Genomic DNA, 14,025 nt, shown 5'->3' with positions numbered 1-14,025 from the left:
ACTGCTTAAATTTGTTTTGTGTGAGACTTTTTCTAAAGAAGTCTTGTGGTGCTGAAAATTGATATGGAAAGCAGGGGAAACCTGGTTTGTTGTTTTTACCTGTCTTTTGCAAGAGATGTGGTCTGTCAGTAGCATGGTGATTGAGACATGCATAGATGCTGCAGTATAAGCCTGTTAATAATACTCTCGGAAAGCTGCAGTTGGTTTCTGCTTTTCCTCTTCTCTCCAGTCCAAACCTGTTGTAGCATACAGTAAAAATGTAAAATTCGTTGTCCTTGTGAATAACGTTTTCACTTCTGCAGCATGTCAGGCAATTGCAGTTTTGTTTGTCAAATTGAGTATTTTTCTTTGGAAAATAAAATTTTGTTTCCTCTGAAAAATGGCACTTCCTCAACGCTTTATAAAGAGGTGAAGCATTTTAAGATTACTCCTTGATATACTCTGAGATATTTTATAGATTTTGGGTTTTTTTGGACAGTGAAATAGTGTCTGTCATTACTGCATATTTTGTACTGTTGAATATTAGTGATTTAAACAGGTAATTACTATAGCTTTAAAAGTTTCATTGCAGTTGATTAGATGTCACTTTTTCTTTTCAGGATATATTTATGTTCATAACAAGGCAACTTAAGGGTTTAGAAGATACAAAAAGCCCCCAGTTCAATCGATATTTTTATTTACTCGAGGTAAGCTTGATAACTTATCTCGTGATAAATCTTAAATGTGATTTTTAAACTAAATCTTTTATTCACTGCTTCTATGTTTTTCCTGTTCAACTTAGAACATTGCTTGGGTGAAGTCGTATAACATATGCTTTGAATTAGAAGACAGCAATGAGATTTTTACACAACTGTACAGAACACTGTTTTCAGTAATAAAGTAAGTACTGTCACCACGATTATTTTATTGCATGGTTTAGGTGAGTTGTTTCTCACTTACGTATTCTGTCTATTGGGTAACTTTCAGCATTAACAAGCTTAATTTTGATACCCCCTTAATTCAGTTTAACTAAAAGCAGCAGTAGAAATGTAACAGACTGTCAGTTCTGTCTTTTTTAATTTAACAAGATACACTGCAAATTGTCTGTTTTTTCCAATTAAATTTACTGTGATTGTCTTTTAATGCATTTATTTTACCATGTTCTTGAAATTGAAGGTGAATGGTACAATGTACAGTTCTAAGAGAATTGGAGGATTCTTGCTATAAAAATCTTGGATGGGGCCAGTGGGTACCAGAAAGTGCTGCTGGAGACCATCTGGTCCACCTCTCCCTTCTCAAAGCATGGACAGCTGGAGCAGGTTGCCCAGAAGGTTGCCAGTTAGGGTTTGAATGTCTTCAAGGATGGAGAACCTGTGGCCTCTTGGGGCAATCTGTTCAGTCACCCTGACAGGAAAAAAAAATCTTATGTTTAAATGTTATTACCTGCATTTCAACTTATGCCCATTGCCCCTTGTCCTGTCACTGGGCACCGCTGAGAAGAGTCTGTGTTTTGTCCTGTACTCCCAACATATTTAAATACGTTAAGTTGTTCCCAAACCCTCTCTTCTTGAGGCTTTAAAACAAAAAATAAGCAAGCCAGCTCTCATCCTCTCCTTGTAAGAATGCTGCTCCAGTCCTGTAATCATTTTTGTGGCACTTTGGACTGACTCCTTTACATCCATGTTTCTTCTGTACTGGGAAGCCCAGCACTGGACAAAGTGCTCCTCCATGTGTGAACTCAAAGGTGTTGAGTAAAAGGGAAAGACTTTCTAATATTCCATTTTATTCTTACTGTAGGGCCAGATACGGTCCATTTTCTCTTTTAATGTAGTAAACAGATAGGGCATGAGATTTGAGAACATTTTGAGAAGTGGTGTGTGCAGGACAGAAACCTAAGTAGTTTGACTTTGTAAGGAAACTTGTGATTTGATCAATATTGTTCTTCCTTGTTTTTCTTTGGTATTACCTTGAAGAACATTCTGATTGGAAGTTTCTGTTTTATACAAATGGTACACTAAGGATTCTTGTTTTTAATTTCAGCAACGGTCATAACCAAAAAGTACACATGCACATGGTTGATCTCATGAGCTCTATCATTTGTGAGGGAGATACCGTGTCACAGGAACTTTTGGATACAGTGTTAGTTAATCTGGTGCCTGCACATAAGGTAAGACTTAGTAGTTTAATTTGTTTTGATTAAAATTTATTATATATATGTATACATTCAGATATTTAGATTCCACTGAGAGAATAACTGTAGCAAATGTGTTCCTCTCAGTTGGATTTCTTTAGCAAACAAATCAGTTTAAATGGCTGTAAAATTCAGTATCATTTTATTGCTTTGATTCACTTGGCATAAATCAAAGTATCAGCAAAGTCATTTTAAAGCTTTAATGTTATATGAATTTACAGTTTTTTGTTACATGGCCAATACTGGCAGATGTTTTATATAAAGACGTACATTTGAAAAATGTCTTTGAAAATTAAAAAAAAAAAAAGTCTTTTGAAAAATTTTTAATTAGTGTAATGCTGTATCAACAGTTCAAAATATTGTGCTGCCCTAAGCAGAAGAGAAAAAGTTATAAATGTTGACTTGATGTCATTGGAAGTGTGTCAGCATGGTTTTGATGTAGGCCTAGAACAAACTGTTCAGAAACAGCGGTGTCTGAAGAACCCAGGTTATGGGAATTATCTAGGAAATGTGTACTTAGCTGGATTTTGGACAGTTGTGCATGTCCAAAACAGCTTTTTTTTGGGGGGGGGGGGGGGGGGTGGGGGGGGGAGTGGGGAGAAGGGGATATTTTATGGAAGAAGACTTTTTTAATGCTTTTTAGAAGCTGTAATGTGAGTGGATGTTAACTGAAGGATTTTTGCTCTCTGAAAAATGTAGCAAGTAGCACAACGTGTTGTGCCTGTGGTAAGGCCATCAGTTTCAATAAATAATCAACGTGTTACTTATTTTTCTACTAACAGTGAAAGGCAAAATGTTTTGTATAGGCTAATCTCTTTATTTTAATTTGAAACGTTTTAGCTCTGTCATTTAGGGGTCTACTACTTTTAAGCTGGGACCAGATTGAAAATTGTGTAGCTAAAACTCAGGTTTACAAAGTAAAGCCTTGGAATACAAGAAATAAAAATAAGAGTATGCAGTATACATCAGTTTGTATATTCTCAGTTAAGCACTTGTTCTTTGTTTCGTTGTGTGACCTGTGTTGAACTTGATTCAGATGTATTGTTTTTTTTGATTCAGGCTTAATAAACTGATTTTAAATTGAGTAATTTGTATCCTGTTAGTTTGGCTGTAGCACGGAAACAAAATTGCTTTATAATGGATTTAAAGTTATTGACTGGGGACATTTTATCGGGATAAGGAATTTGTGGTTTTGTTTTCTTCTGTCCCTGATTGAAAAAAACTTTGACTCTTTGGATAGGATACTAGTTTATAGGTTGCTTTTTAACTGAAGTAGTTTTGTAACTTTGGTCCATGTCCTGAGTAGTTTTAACTTTGTTTTAATTTTTTTACCCTTTTTCACATTAATGGAAAGAAGCTTCTAAGATTTTTGTTTCATCTCAGTATCTTCATATAATGTTAATGTAAAATTTTGGAGCTTACATAGCAGCTACAGGCAATGGTTAGGTGGATAATGTCGCATTGGGAGCATGTATTGAATTCAGAGTGAGAATTTTTCCACTTGTTTCCACTAAGCATAAAACCACAAGGGGATTAAGTTTAAGGTCCACTGTAGGAAAGAACTAGGATTTGGCTGATCTAGCTGTTAGGCTGTACGGGCTATACGAAAGGAAAATCCAAAACCAGACTGACCAAAAATGACATGATGGCAAGTGTTGATGTAATGGTAAGTAGTGAATCCTTATCTAGCTGGATTCCCTGGGAACCAAAGGAATATTTTTGATGGAGTGAAAAAAGCATAGATTTGTTATTAACTCAGATTTGCAAGTAATCAGATGAGACGTATGTGAGACAACGATATTCACAGCAGAAGACACAGGCAAAGCATGTATTTTGCATACAGCCAGAAATAGTGTTGTACACGTGAGGGACCGTGGAGTGAACTGAATGATTGTATTCTGGAAAATAATGATACAGCTAGTACAACTTCTGGTGTATAAACGGTTGTATTGGGTAATGGTAGTTTGAAGACTCGAGGAGCTTAATTTTATGTATTTTTTAATTTTTTATTTTTTATGTAATTTTTCAAAGGAGCAGTCTGTAAGTGTGCATTGGGAACAGAAGGTTCAAACAGCTCCTCTAGCTTTGCACCCTGGATGCTAAGGACCAGTGGCTGGGTTTTGATACTAAAATTATACGAATATTTTTTAAGAGTTACAGTAATTAAACGAGCAATTTACTAAAGGTTCCTTCAGTGCTGGTTCCTCTTAAAATCAAGGTCAGTGTTTCTCCTAAGAGAAGTGCCAGATCTGGTCCATAGTTCTGTGTGGTAAATCTAAGTAGCAATGGTGCTAGCAGGATGACTGCAAAAACTCCGGCATAAGGAGCACAGCAAGAATCTGGTATGCTATCAAATGTCTGCCTGCCATAATAATAATAATAGTAATCACTGATCTAGTCTAAGATGTTCTAGCTCCCTTGAGTTAGTAATGCATCACTCTTGGTCAATAATAGCTGCGTTGATGTAAATATGAAGGAAAGTGGCCGATGCTAATACCAGAAAACAGGTACGTTAGGCTTGCTTGAGTAGTAGTACAGCAGAGACCGGATAATAAAATAAAACAACAAACTTAATTTGTTGGACCATGTGCCCAGCTCTGAATTCCTTTGCTGTTTAATCATTTTCTTGCTTTTGTGGTTTGGCTTCTTTGTTCCTTTCTACGAACTCCACTGAAATTCCTGTGATAGGATTATATAAAGAGGGAATAAAATTTAGTTAAGAGGGAATGAAATTTAGTGAACTAAGCCCAGAAAAGACCAGAGCGAAGGGAGAGGTAGTCAATATAAAAATTCAAGAAAAATTAATAGCTTTCCTTTCTCTTTGAATTGTCTTTTTAGCTTATAAAACCTTTATGGTAGCGCCTGCAAACACTTTTGTGTTTGTGCAGTTCGTTAGCAGGCAAATTGTGCTTTATTTCCTTGAGTGTTTGCCAGTGTGTTCCTTTTTCAGCCTCAGGAGTACTACAGGGAATCCCACATGATTTACATGCTTATCGTCCTAGGAAAGCGATAGTGACAATTAAATTCCTAACTGGCTCTATTAGAAAATTGCTTAATAATAAGTGTTATCTATCTTGGCAACACTTCAGCTCAGCTTTCTCTGTATTGTCAGCCATCCCTAAAAACCTGTTTTCCCTCCCTCTCCCTCAGAAGAACCAGAGAATCTGTTCAAGCTGCTTGTGAGGTGCTCTTGGGTGCCGGTTCTACTGCTGTGCCCTTGATAAGAAGGATCAAATTGAAGGTTCTTCTCTAATTCTGAGAAAATGATGTTTAAAATGTATTTTTTTAGGAACATTGGCTCTAGATATGGTTTTGACACTTTGATTTTAGTTGTACAGTTAGAAAATTAAGGACTGGGTTGGTGCTAGCTAGTCTTTTTGAGGAAAAATGAGGGACCTGCATTAGTTTTCTGCTTTTAAAGTGTGAGTACAACTTATTTCACTAATAATTGCTTTGAGCTGTTAAATTGGACATTATGGGGCAACTGGAAAAAGTAACTGGGGAAAAAAAATCAGCAGCGTGTATTTCCACTGCTACCAACCCAGTTGTACCGACACCACTGGGTTTTGGCTCTGGGGCAAAGCATCCTGGAGAGCATTGCCCATCGATCCCCAAACAGGTCTGTGCCGCGCTGCAAGGGAGGCTGCCGCTGCTGCTTCTGTCTGCAGCACAAGTTTTCTCCAGTTTCGCTGGAGAAGAATAGCTATGAAAAATAAGGTGACAAAACTTATTTTTTTATGCTTCTGAAAGATATTGATGTTAGCAATATGTACTCAAAAATCATGGTAGGAGTTCACACAGCAGAGAGATCTTACGGTTGGTGAAGGTGGTTTGTCTTTTGAAGGTTATTGCTGAAGGCTTTCTAAGCTTAAAAAGCCAATTGAGTCAATTGGTGGTTTCATTTCTACCCATTTTGGGACTCTTGAAAGCTTATCCCCACGGGATGCTTCTGTGCTGTTAGAGGCATCCTAGTTGATTGTCCCCATCAGTGAAGGCTTTCTTAAATCATTAAAAGATCTTGAAGTACATATATTTTTTTATTCCTGAATGTGGAGAAAGATAGGGCAGAGGATAGCCGTATAAGATTTTAGGTAAAGAAAAGAAGGAATATGTGAAGTTAGCTCTTACCTTATAACATTTCTCCTTTGTGAGAAGTTTAAAGAGTCTTGATGGCTATTCTATTAGTCCAAAAGGTAAGTTTGATGGTTTGTAAAGTTCTTTTGAACCTTTTGGGTTTTGGCCTGGATTGCTCATGGTTTCCTGTCAACTAAGGCAATACTGCTTTTTCCTGCTTTTGTCTGTATCCTGGAACTGGAAAAAGGAAGAGAAAACTTTCTCATGTGCTTATAAGAATTCTTTGACATTTTGAAGAAAACAAAGTACGGCTTCTGGACATTCAAGGGCCAGCAGAATTAAATCAAGTTCATGAGCCATGGGAAGAAAATAGTTACCTTCTTTAGCCTTTTGGGATCTAGACTTTTTTTTCTTCTCAGCTTTTTTTTATATAGGATGAAGCCTGAGTAATTTACTCAGGGTTGGAAATTGTTACTTCAGGCATTTGTCTCGGCAGACGTTATGGTGTTGGGAGATCTTTTGCCTGATATTTAGTGGTTTAATTATGGAAGATCTTTGTTCTTTTAGACTTCTTTTCCTAAGGCTACGTGCAAGAATCATGTTTAATTTTTAAAATTTTAGTTAGTAGTAGTTGTGTAGATGAGTTACGACAGCTTTTTTTTTTTTCCAAATATCATCTGCTGTGTGAAAGATACAAGCCGAAAATGTAATTCGTGTGAATCAAAGCAGGCCTGCATGTTGGAGCTTTGCTGCGCGAGGTATGCTCTTCGGGCTTGGTTTACATGGCAATTGCATCTCGCTTGGGATGTAGAGCTCACGCTGGCCCAGGTGGAGGCTGGTTCCTTGGTTTTGGTGGAGGTGAATGGTGGAAGTCAAGAAGGATCGGAGCAGTAACTGCCAGCAGCATACAGTTCTTATTATGGCTTTTTATGCACTTTATTTCCTGGGTGGTCACAATTCTTACAAAACAGAAAACAAATGCTACAGGTGGAAACTTTTTGTAAAAAAATATTAGCCATAAAGAACAACGTAGCATGCAGAACCTTCCCTGTTCTGTGATGTGGAACAGCTCTACAATTTTGCAAGAGCCAACCATTGGCGGTCTTTTACATCTTGTTTAGGTAATGGAAGGGAAAAATTATGAGGTTGAAAGTTAAGAGACACTGATTTATTTTTCTTCAGGGGAAAATAAATGCTCAAAATTGATCTTAAATTGGGGGAAAGATTGAAATGAAGCTATTCATTTCTGATGTTCGTAAGCCTGAGATGTCTCATTTCAAAGTCAGTCTCGGTAAAATGAAGGAACTTGTTCTAAGAACGCCGATCAGTCATTTTAGGACATTTTTTGTATCACGTCTCCAAGTAGTTAATAGCTTAAATTGCCGTAACTTTGACAATAAATTTTGGCTTTCCTTTTGTTACAATTTAACTGGTCTTGAAAATACTATGACTTGTTTCTCAACTGTGACGATGGCAGTCGGCTTTGTAGAATGATAAATATTAAGCAAGCAAAATATGTTTTCATAGCAGAGGGTAATCGCCGAACTGCTTCTGAACTTTAATTTCATATCTCTTCTGTTCCTAATGTGCTGTGATAGCTATGTTTCAGTTTTCCTGTAGTTGATTTGTTTCTACAAAAGCTAATATTTTTTTCCTCATTTATATTCACATGTGGCTTTTTAGAAGACGGTAGGATTCACTGCAGGCTGGGCTTTGGTAATTTCTTACTATGTTAGCATTTTCTGAAAGCATTTTAGTATCACTCCAGAACTGCATTTTTTATTCACGTTCTGTAGTGGCTCTGAGTGAAATAGGTACTTCAGACTTGGACTTCATAGTCCTGACTTCAGACACTTAATTCTGTCAGTAGGCAAGTCAAAGACTTCTTTTGTTTTATATTAACACAAAACGTGAATCTGTTCCCGCTGCTGTCTACAAGCCTGTATTTCTATACAGTTTCTGGAATTATGGATGTGAAACAATCCATCTTTGTAAAATTTTTTTAAATTGAGAGAGCAACACAGACTAAGCATATACAGGCGATATATATATGATAAGTTCTGTGTATGTATCTGGGTGTGGCAGTGCATCTTGCGTTTGCTTTTCTTTATGCTAAAACAAGATATATATTCCTCCTTATAGATGAGGTACATAACCAAACTACCCTTTAAAACTGTTTTCTTTTGAATATGCTGTTTTTTTTTTTAATTATTATTTTAAATTGTGAAGACCAAAACAGGAAGGATTGTATTTTTACGGAGACTTTTAGCTATTAAAAGGTTATATGTATTTGTTGGTATCGAGTACTTTGTGTGTCAGTGAAGTCTGGAGTGGGTGTCAAGGGCTAGGTTGCATTTTGTTCTGACAATTTTTGGAAAACATAGTATAAAAATTGGAGAAAGTAGGTAGCATCCCCTTTGTGTTGGAATGGGAAGGACGTGATGATGGTAATAACCCAATTAAAGAAATGGAGGGGTAGGAAGGCGTGGCTTGTAACGTTTTAACAAGAACCTAACAAATCAAGAAAGTAGTTTTTCTTCATGCGCATGGATTGAAGGTTTTTCTTCTGAGTCCAAAAGACGAAGCATCTCTGGGAGACACTATGAAGATACTGTGCTGATGGTTGACGGGTGGCTGCTTGATGCAAGGGCAGAATTGTACTTGATATCACAGTCCTGTTCAGAGGCTGTGTTGACTGTAAATGCCTCAAAGTTGCTTCACAGTGCTTTCCTGGTTTTGGGCAAAGCTGATAAAGAACAGCAGAAACATGCAGGAACTGACATTGTTGTGTGTCAAGCTTAGAAGGGCAACAGAAAAGTAAACTGGTTTATGGGGAAAGTTTTCTCAACATCACCACTGAAGTTTTCAAAGCTTTGTTTCGACTTGGTTTTGATCTGACTGTATTACCTTTATTACTGAAAGTATAAAACGAAGAGGCTATTTCTTTAATGCGTTTACTAGTGTATGGTAAATATGAACTCTCATGATTTTTTTTTTAAGGATAATATATGTGCTTAAAATTTTTGTTTTATTTTTTCAGAATTTAAACAAGCAAGCCTATGATTTGGCAAAGGCTTTACTGAAGAGGACAGCACAAGCAATTGAACCATACATTACTAATGTAAGTGAAGACTGCAAGCAAATATGGAAATCAATGAATTTTTGAACACTAAGCTGTATTATAAAAGGAATAAATTACATATAGTCAATTAGGGCTGGGTAACTTTAGAAAGTCTCAATTGTTCTTTGAGTTAATTGTTATATTAATTAAGCACTTTCCCTTTGAGTCTGTTTCTTTAACATATAGAAACTAATAAGCCCTTAACAATTTTGTTCACTAAAATGGGGTAGTTCACTTTCTGCTGTGTTGGGGGACCTCGCTCTCTAATCCTGAATGTGACCAGAAGACCAAGTGTATTTATGTATTTTTCTGATAAATACGTATAAACACATTATTCTTGTGGCAAAGTTCTTTTCTTTACTTCTAAATAGTCTCACTCATCTCCTTACCAAAAAAAAAGTGAAGACAGAGCAGAACTTCAATGCCATTGTCACAGGAAGAGGAGGAGATAGACTCTAAAAATAGATAGCAAGAAGGAAAATTGAGTGGATTGAGGACAGTAGCCAAGTTAAGCGTAGTAAAAGACATCAGTCTGTGCAGAAGAAGAGGGTTGAGAGGCAGAAAAGGTCAGGCATAAGTATGCTCTGAATTATGCTGCACAACAGGAGAAGGAATTATGCTTTTTTAAAAGTAGTTAAGGATTTAGCACGTCTCCTGGCATGTATCCAAAACCTCAAGAGCTCGAAAACAGTGGAAAATCTTTAATGCTTTTTGTTGCCTTCTGACTCGTAACACCTGTGGTATTTGGGAAGTAGTTACCTTTTAAGATTCAAGAAAAATTTTAGTGAAAACTCTCACTCCAAACCTGTTAGTCAAACCTGCTGTTTGGGGAGGGATTGCATGGGAATGTGTTTTTAATGTTGCTTAGCTGCAAGGTTAGATTACAAACTGGGTGACATTTTGTGGTCTTAAGGAAGTCTGTACAATAAGAATCTTCCTCTTATGGAAAATGTGCACATACATTCTTCTGTTCTTGGTTTCCCACAAGTGGGAAGTATGCTGTCTGGTTTCTTTGAGCATTATTTTCTTTCTTAAAATATATTAAAGACACAGGAGGAGTTAATTGTCTAACCAGGAATATATACGTTCCAGGCAACTCCGCTTCCAGGAAAGAAAGACTTTCGTACAAGATGGTTAGAGAGTCTTAACTTCTAATGAAATACACCTATCAGTTTTTACTTAGTCAACATTACTGGAACCTGTTGATTTTTTTTTTTATTGCATCATTTGTTGGGATTCACTTTATAACCTAGATAGGGATTGTTTTCATGTTTTTAGTTTCTTTACTGATAATGATTAATCTTGTCAGGACTGATTAGCATCACTACCCCTATGCTTAAGTTTGTAAAAGGAAACTGAAGTGCCATTTAAATGGATTCTGTCAACTTGCTGGCAGGTGGAAATAATATAATCTGTTTAGCCACACTTGTGATGTTTTCACCCAAAGAGAATACAAATTTGCAAAATTATGCCTTACCACCCCCCTCCCCGCAAAGTGGGAGGTAGCAGACTCCTTATTTAGTTATTTACCCATCTATTTGGAGAGGATATAGCTGAATGTCATATAGAATCAATATCTGATATTTATGAAGTTTCTCTCAAACCCATCAAGTTTATTAAGAAATAATTGCTTTACAGCTGCATTATGCTGCTTGTAAATATAAATTCTGGAATAGTCAGTTACTAATTACTACATATTTGTTTACAACTTCTTAACCTATCAGCTGGCCAGTTGTTTCAGCTTTGTTCTGTCTAAAGGTTGGAATGGTTTTAGAGTAAGTGATTATTCTTAGTAGTGCAATAACTGTAAATATAGTCACATTATAAAAAGATTTGATGCAGTGGGACCCCTGTAAAGCTGTGTTGCTTACATTATTTGCAGCCTTGCTGCAGTAAACTAAGCATTACTCTTCTTTACTTTTCATATGTTTTTCCTTTATGTGTAATTTTGAGTACAAAACAGATTTGTATATTTAAGAGTTCAACTACGCAGCCGTGTTCTGCCCCCCCCCCCCCTTTTTTTATTACTGTAAGATTACAAGATAGATTTAGCAGTAGACAGGCTTAGCATTTAGAAAAGTGTATGTATACTTGTGTTATTAACGTAGAGTCTGTTTTATTTCCTAGTTCTTCAATCAGGTTCTTATGCTTGGGAAAACGTCAATTAGTGACCTGTCAGAGCATGTGTTTGACCTTATTCTGGAGCTATACAATATCGACAGTCACCTCTTGCTTTCTGTTCTACCCCAGCTTGAATTCAAACTTAAGGTAAGCATTTCTTATACTTTCTGTCTATTTGAAACACATGTATGCTTTTCACTATTGATACGATTTTGTACTGACGAGTTCATCACAAATTATTTGGCATATGAAACTAATATTTATATGTAAAACAAGTCTGCGTTGTTTAAAAGAATACTCATAAAAGTGCTTAAGAGTAATTTAACTTCAACTGTATTAACCTACAGTGTCTGTGTGCATATGTTTTTAGGCTTCTGTTTTTCAAACAACAAGTTGATTTTTTTTTAATGGCTTGAATCTGATCTGGTTTGTTCTCTTGGTTTACCGTAGTATTTGTTATGAAGGGCTTTAATATGTTGAAAGTACTTTGTGCTGCTAGCTGTACAGAGAAACTACATCTGTTCACAATAGTGAGGTCTGGAAGGGATAAACTGGGCCCACTGCTAATGGAAACTGATGCAGTGACTATTTTCTTTAAATAGGAAGTCTGTCACAGGTGGAAACATAGAAATATATGTCTTGGATTCATTGCTACAATGATGTCTATTTTTTAAATTTTTTTTTCCATCTGAAAAATAGTTTGTCTTTGCACTGTACCTATTTTAATAGCTTTTTTTTCCTTTTTGACTTTCTACCGTTTCATAGCATCTCCATCACTTGCAGAGACTCAGTATAACAGCTGATACTTCTTTTTTTCTGCTCAACCTTTATTCATTTAGTCATTTTTCAAGGTGTCTGTGGAAGTGGGGAGCTTGATTACTTTATTGCTAAGTTTGAAAGTGATTACTTACTGAACTTAAAAGCTAGTGTGCAGTGGGCGACTTCTAAATTTGCACATATTTTAATTATTGAGGAGAGGCTTTAGTTTTGTAGAACCTGTGGCCAGTTCTCATTGTAATGTTTATTACATTTTACAGGCATTACAGGCATGTTTATTCATGCCTGTTATCTTTTCACTAATGTTTCCTGGGTAGATACACTACATGGTTGTACAAGTTGTTTTTAGTGGCTGTATCTTTCTATTCACATTTATGAAAGAAGTGGGGCCCAGTTTACTTCTTGCTGTCTGTTTATAAAGCACACCTTTTTTTAGCCCTTAATATCTGTTCTTGGGGGTGGAGAACAATTATTCTCACTCCAGTAAAAACACTATTTTTGAAGCTGTTACTCAAGAGATTTAATTTTAACTGGTGCTGCACCCTTTTTTCATAGCCATAATTGCAGTAATCTTTCCATCTTTAGGTCCATTTAAAACTGCAGCTTCTTGAATCATCTTTGTGCTCCTAATGTGCCACGCTTGGCTCCTTCGTTGACTCACATATGCCAGTATTTCAATACTGGCTTCTTGTTCGTATCCCATTTTACCATTGGAATCAGTAAGATTAGTAGGAACACAACTTTGTCAACTTGTTTTCTTTTAGTGCTCTAGGAACTTCTGTTCCTTCAACTGGGTGATTTTGATTCTCAGCCTTTCCCTAGTTTCTTAATACCTCTTAACTTAAAAGACATTTTTTTATGTCTGCATTTCTGCTCTTTGTTTAGTATATTCTTCTGAGATCAAAAACGTGTATTTTGCTGTTTTTCGTCTCCTCAGACCTTGGTCTAGTTTTTTCTTGAGGCCTAAAACCCTAAGGGTAATGTGGTTGACACTTAGCATTTGTAATATCCAGTGTTAAAATGTTTCCAAGAGATGTAAATTTAAGTAGCTACATTCTTACTGCTCTTACTTAATGCTTTATCTCTTGTTAAACTCCAGTGCCATTTGTGGCTCTTCCCAGCACAGGTACTGCTACTGTATGAATCGTCTTGTTGCTTCAAGTGCCTTTTTTGGGTGCCTTAAGTTGTAACCACAAATAATATGTGCCTGTTTTGTCCTATCAGTTGTCAAATGCAATTTGACGCATCTTTTATATTAAAAAAAGGGATTAAAAAAAATCCGAGAACATAAAAACTCTCGTATAAAATAGGATAATCCTGTTTTAAATGAGTTGAGAGGTCTTCCTGTGGTTAAAAGGGCATTTTGAGGTTAAAAGGGTATTCTGAAGATGAATATTCTGAAATATTAATGAAATACAGTCAGTTTGTGTGAGATCAGCACAAGTTCTTTCTTTACGCAGACTTGCCAGTGATGATTAAGTATTTTCCACTCCAACAACAGCTGTGGCTTTATACTAATCAGTGGCAGCTAGTGTCAAGCACTTCGAATTCAGGTCCAGGTAAATTGCCTATTAGTGTTGGAGAAGAGACTGTGATTTCAGTAAAATTTAGCACCTTACAGTGGAAGGCAGCTAATGTTGTGCTGCTTTGAATGGAAAAAAAAAAAAAAAGGACAGCAGTATCCCTATTAGCTTGATGAAGCCGTGGGTCAAATGGGCAGCACAGGAGAAAGGTAAGCTTGGCAGTCCCTAATGAAATATGG

At 36.4% G+C, this 14,025-nt stretch overlaps 1 protein-coding gene across 3 annotated transcripts in view; it reads left to right on the top strand.

The window, feature by feature from the left end:
* Window positions 1-14,025, top strand: part of PDS5B (PDS5 cohesin associated factor B) — a 111,821-nt gene that overhangs the window by 30,971 nt on the left and 66,825 nt on the right. For all 3 annotated transcript variants that reach the window (XM_048048072.2, XM_048048074.2, XM_048048075.2), the window contains exons 4-8: window positions 600-686; window positions 782-879; window positions 2,020-2,146; window positions 9,285-9,365; window positions 11,493-11,633. In XM_048048072.2, coding sequence (XP_047904029.2) covers window positions 600-686; window positions 782-879; window positions 2,020-2,146; window positions 9,285-9,365; window positions 11,493-11,633 — 534 coding nt within the window. The remainder of the gene's footprint in view (window positions 1-599; window positions 687-781; window positions 880-2,019; window positions 2,147-9,284; window positions 9,366-11,492; window positions 11,634-14,025) is intronic.

Source organism: Anser cygnoides, chromosome 1 (genome assembly GCF_040182565.1).
Source record: "Anser cygnoides isolate HZ-2024a breed goose chromosome 1, Taihu_goose_T2T_genome, whole genome shotgun sequence".
NCBI classification, from domain to species: Eukaryota; Metazoa; Chordata; class Aves; order Anseriformes; family Anatidae; genus Anser; species Anser cygnoides.
Note: the sequence above shows the minus strand (reverse complement) of the source record. Positions and strands in the feature narration are given on the sequence as shown.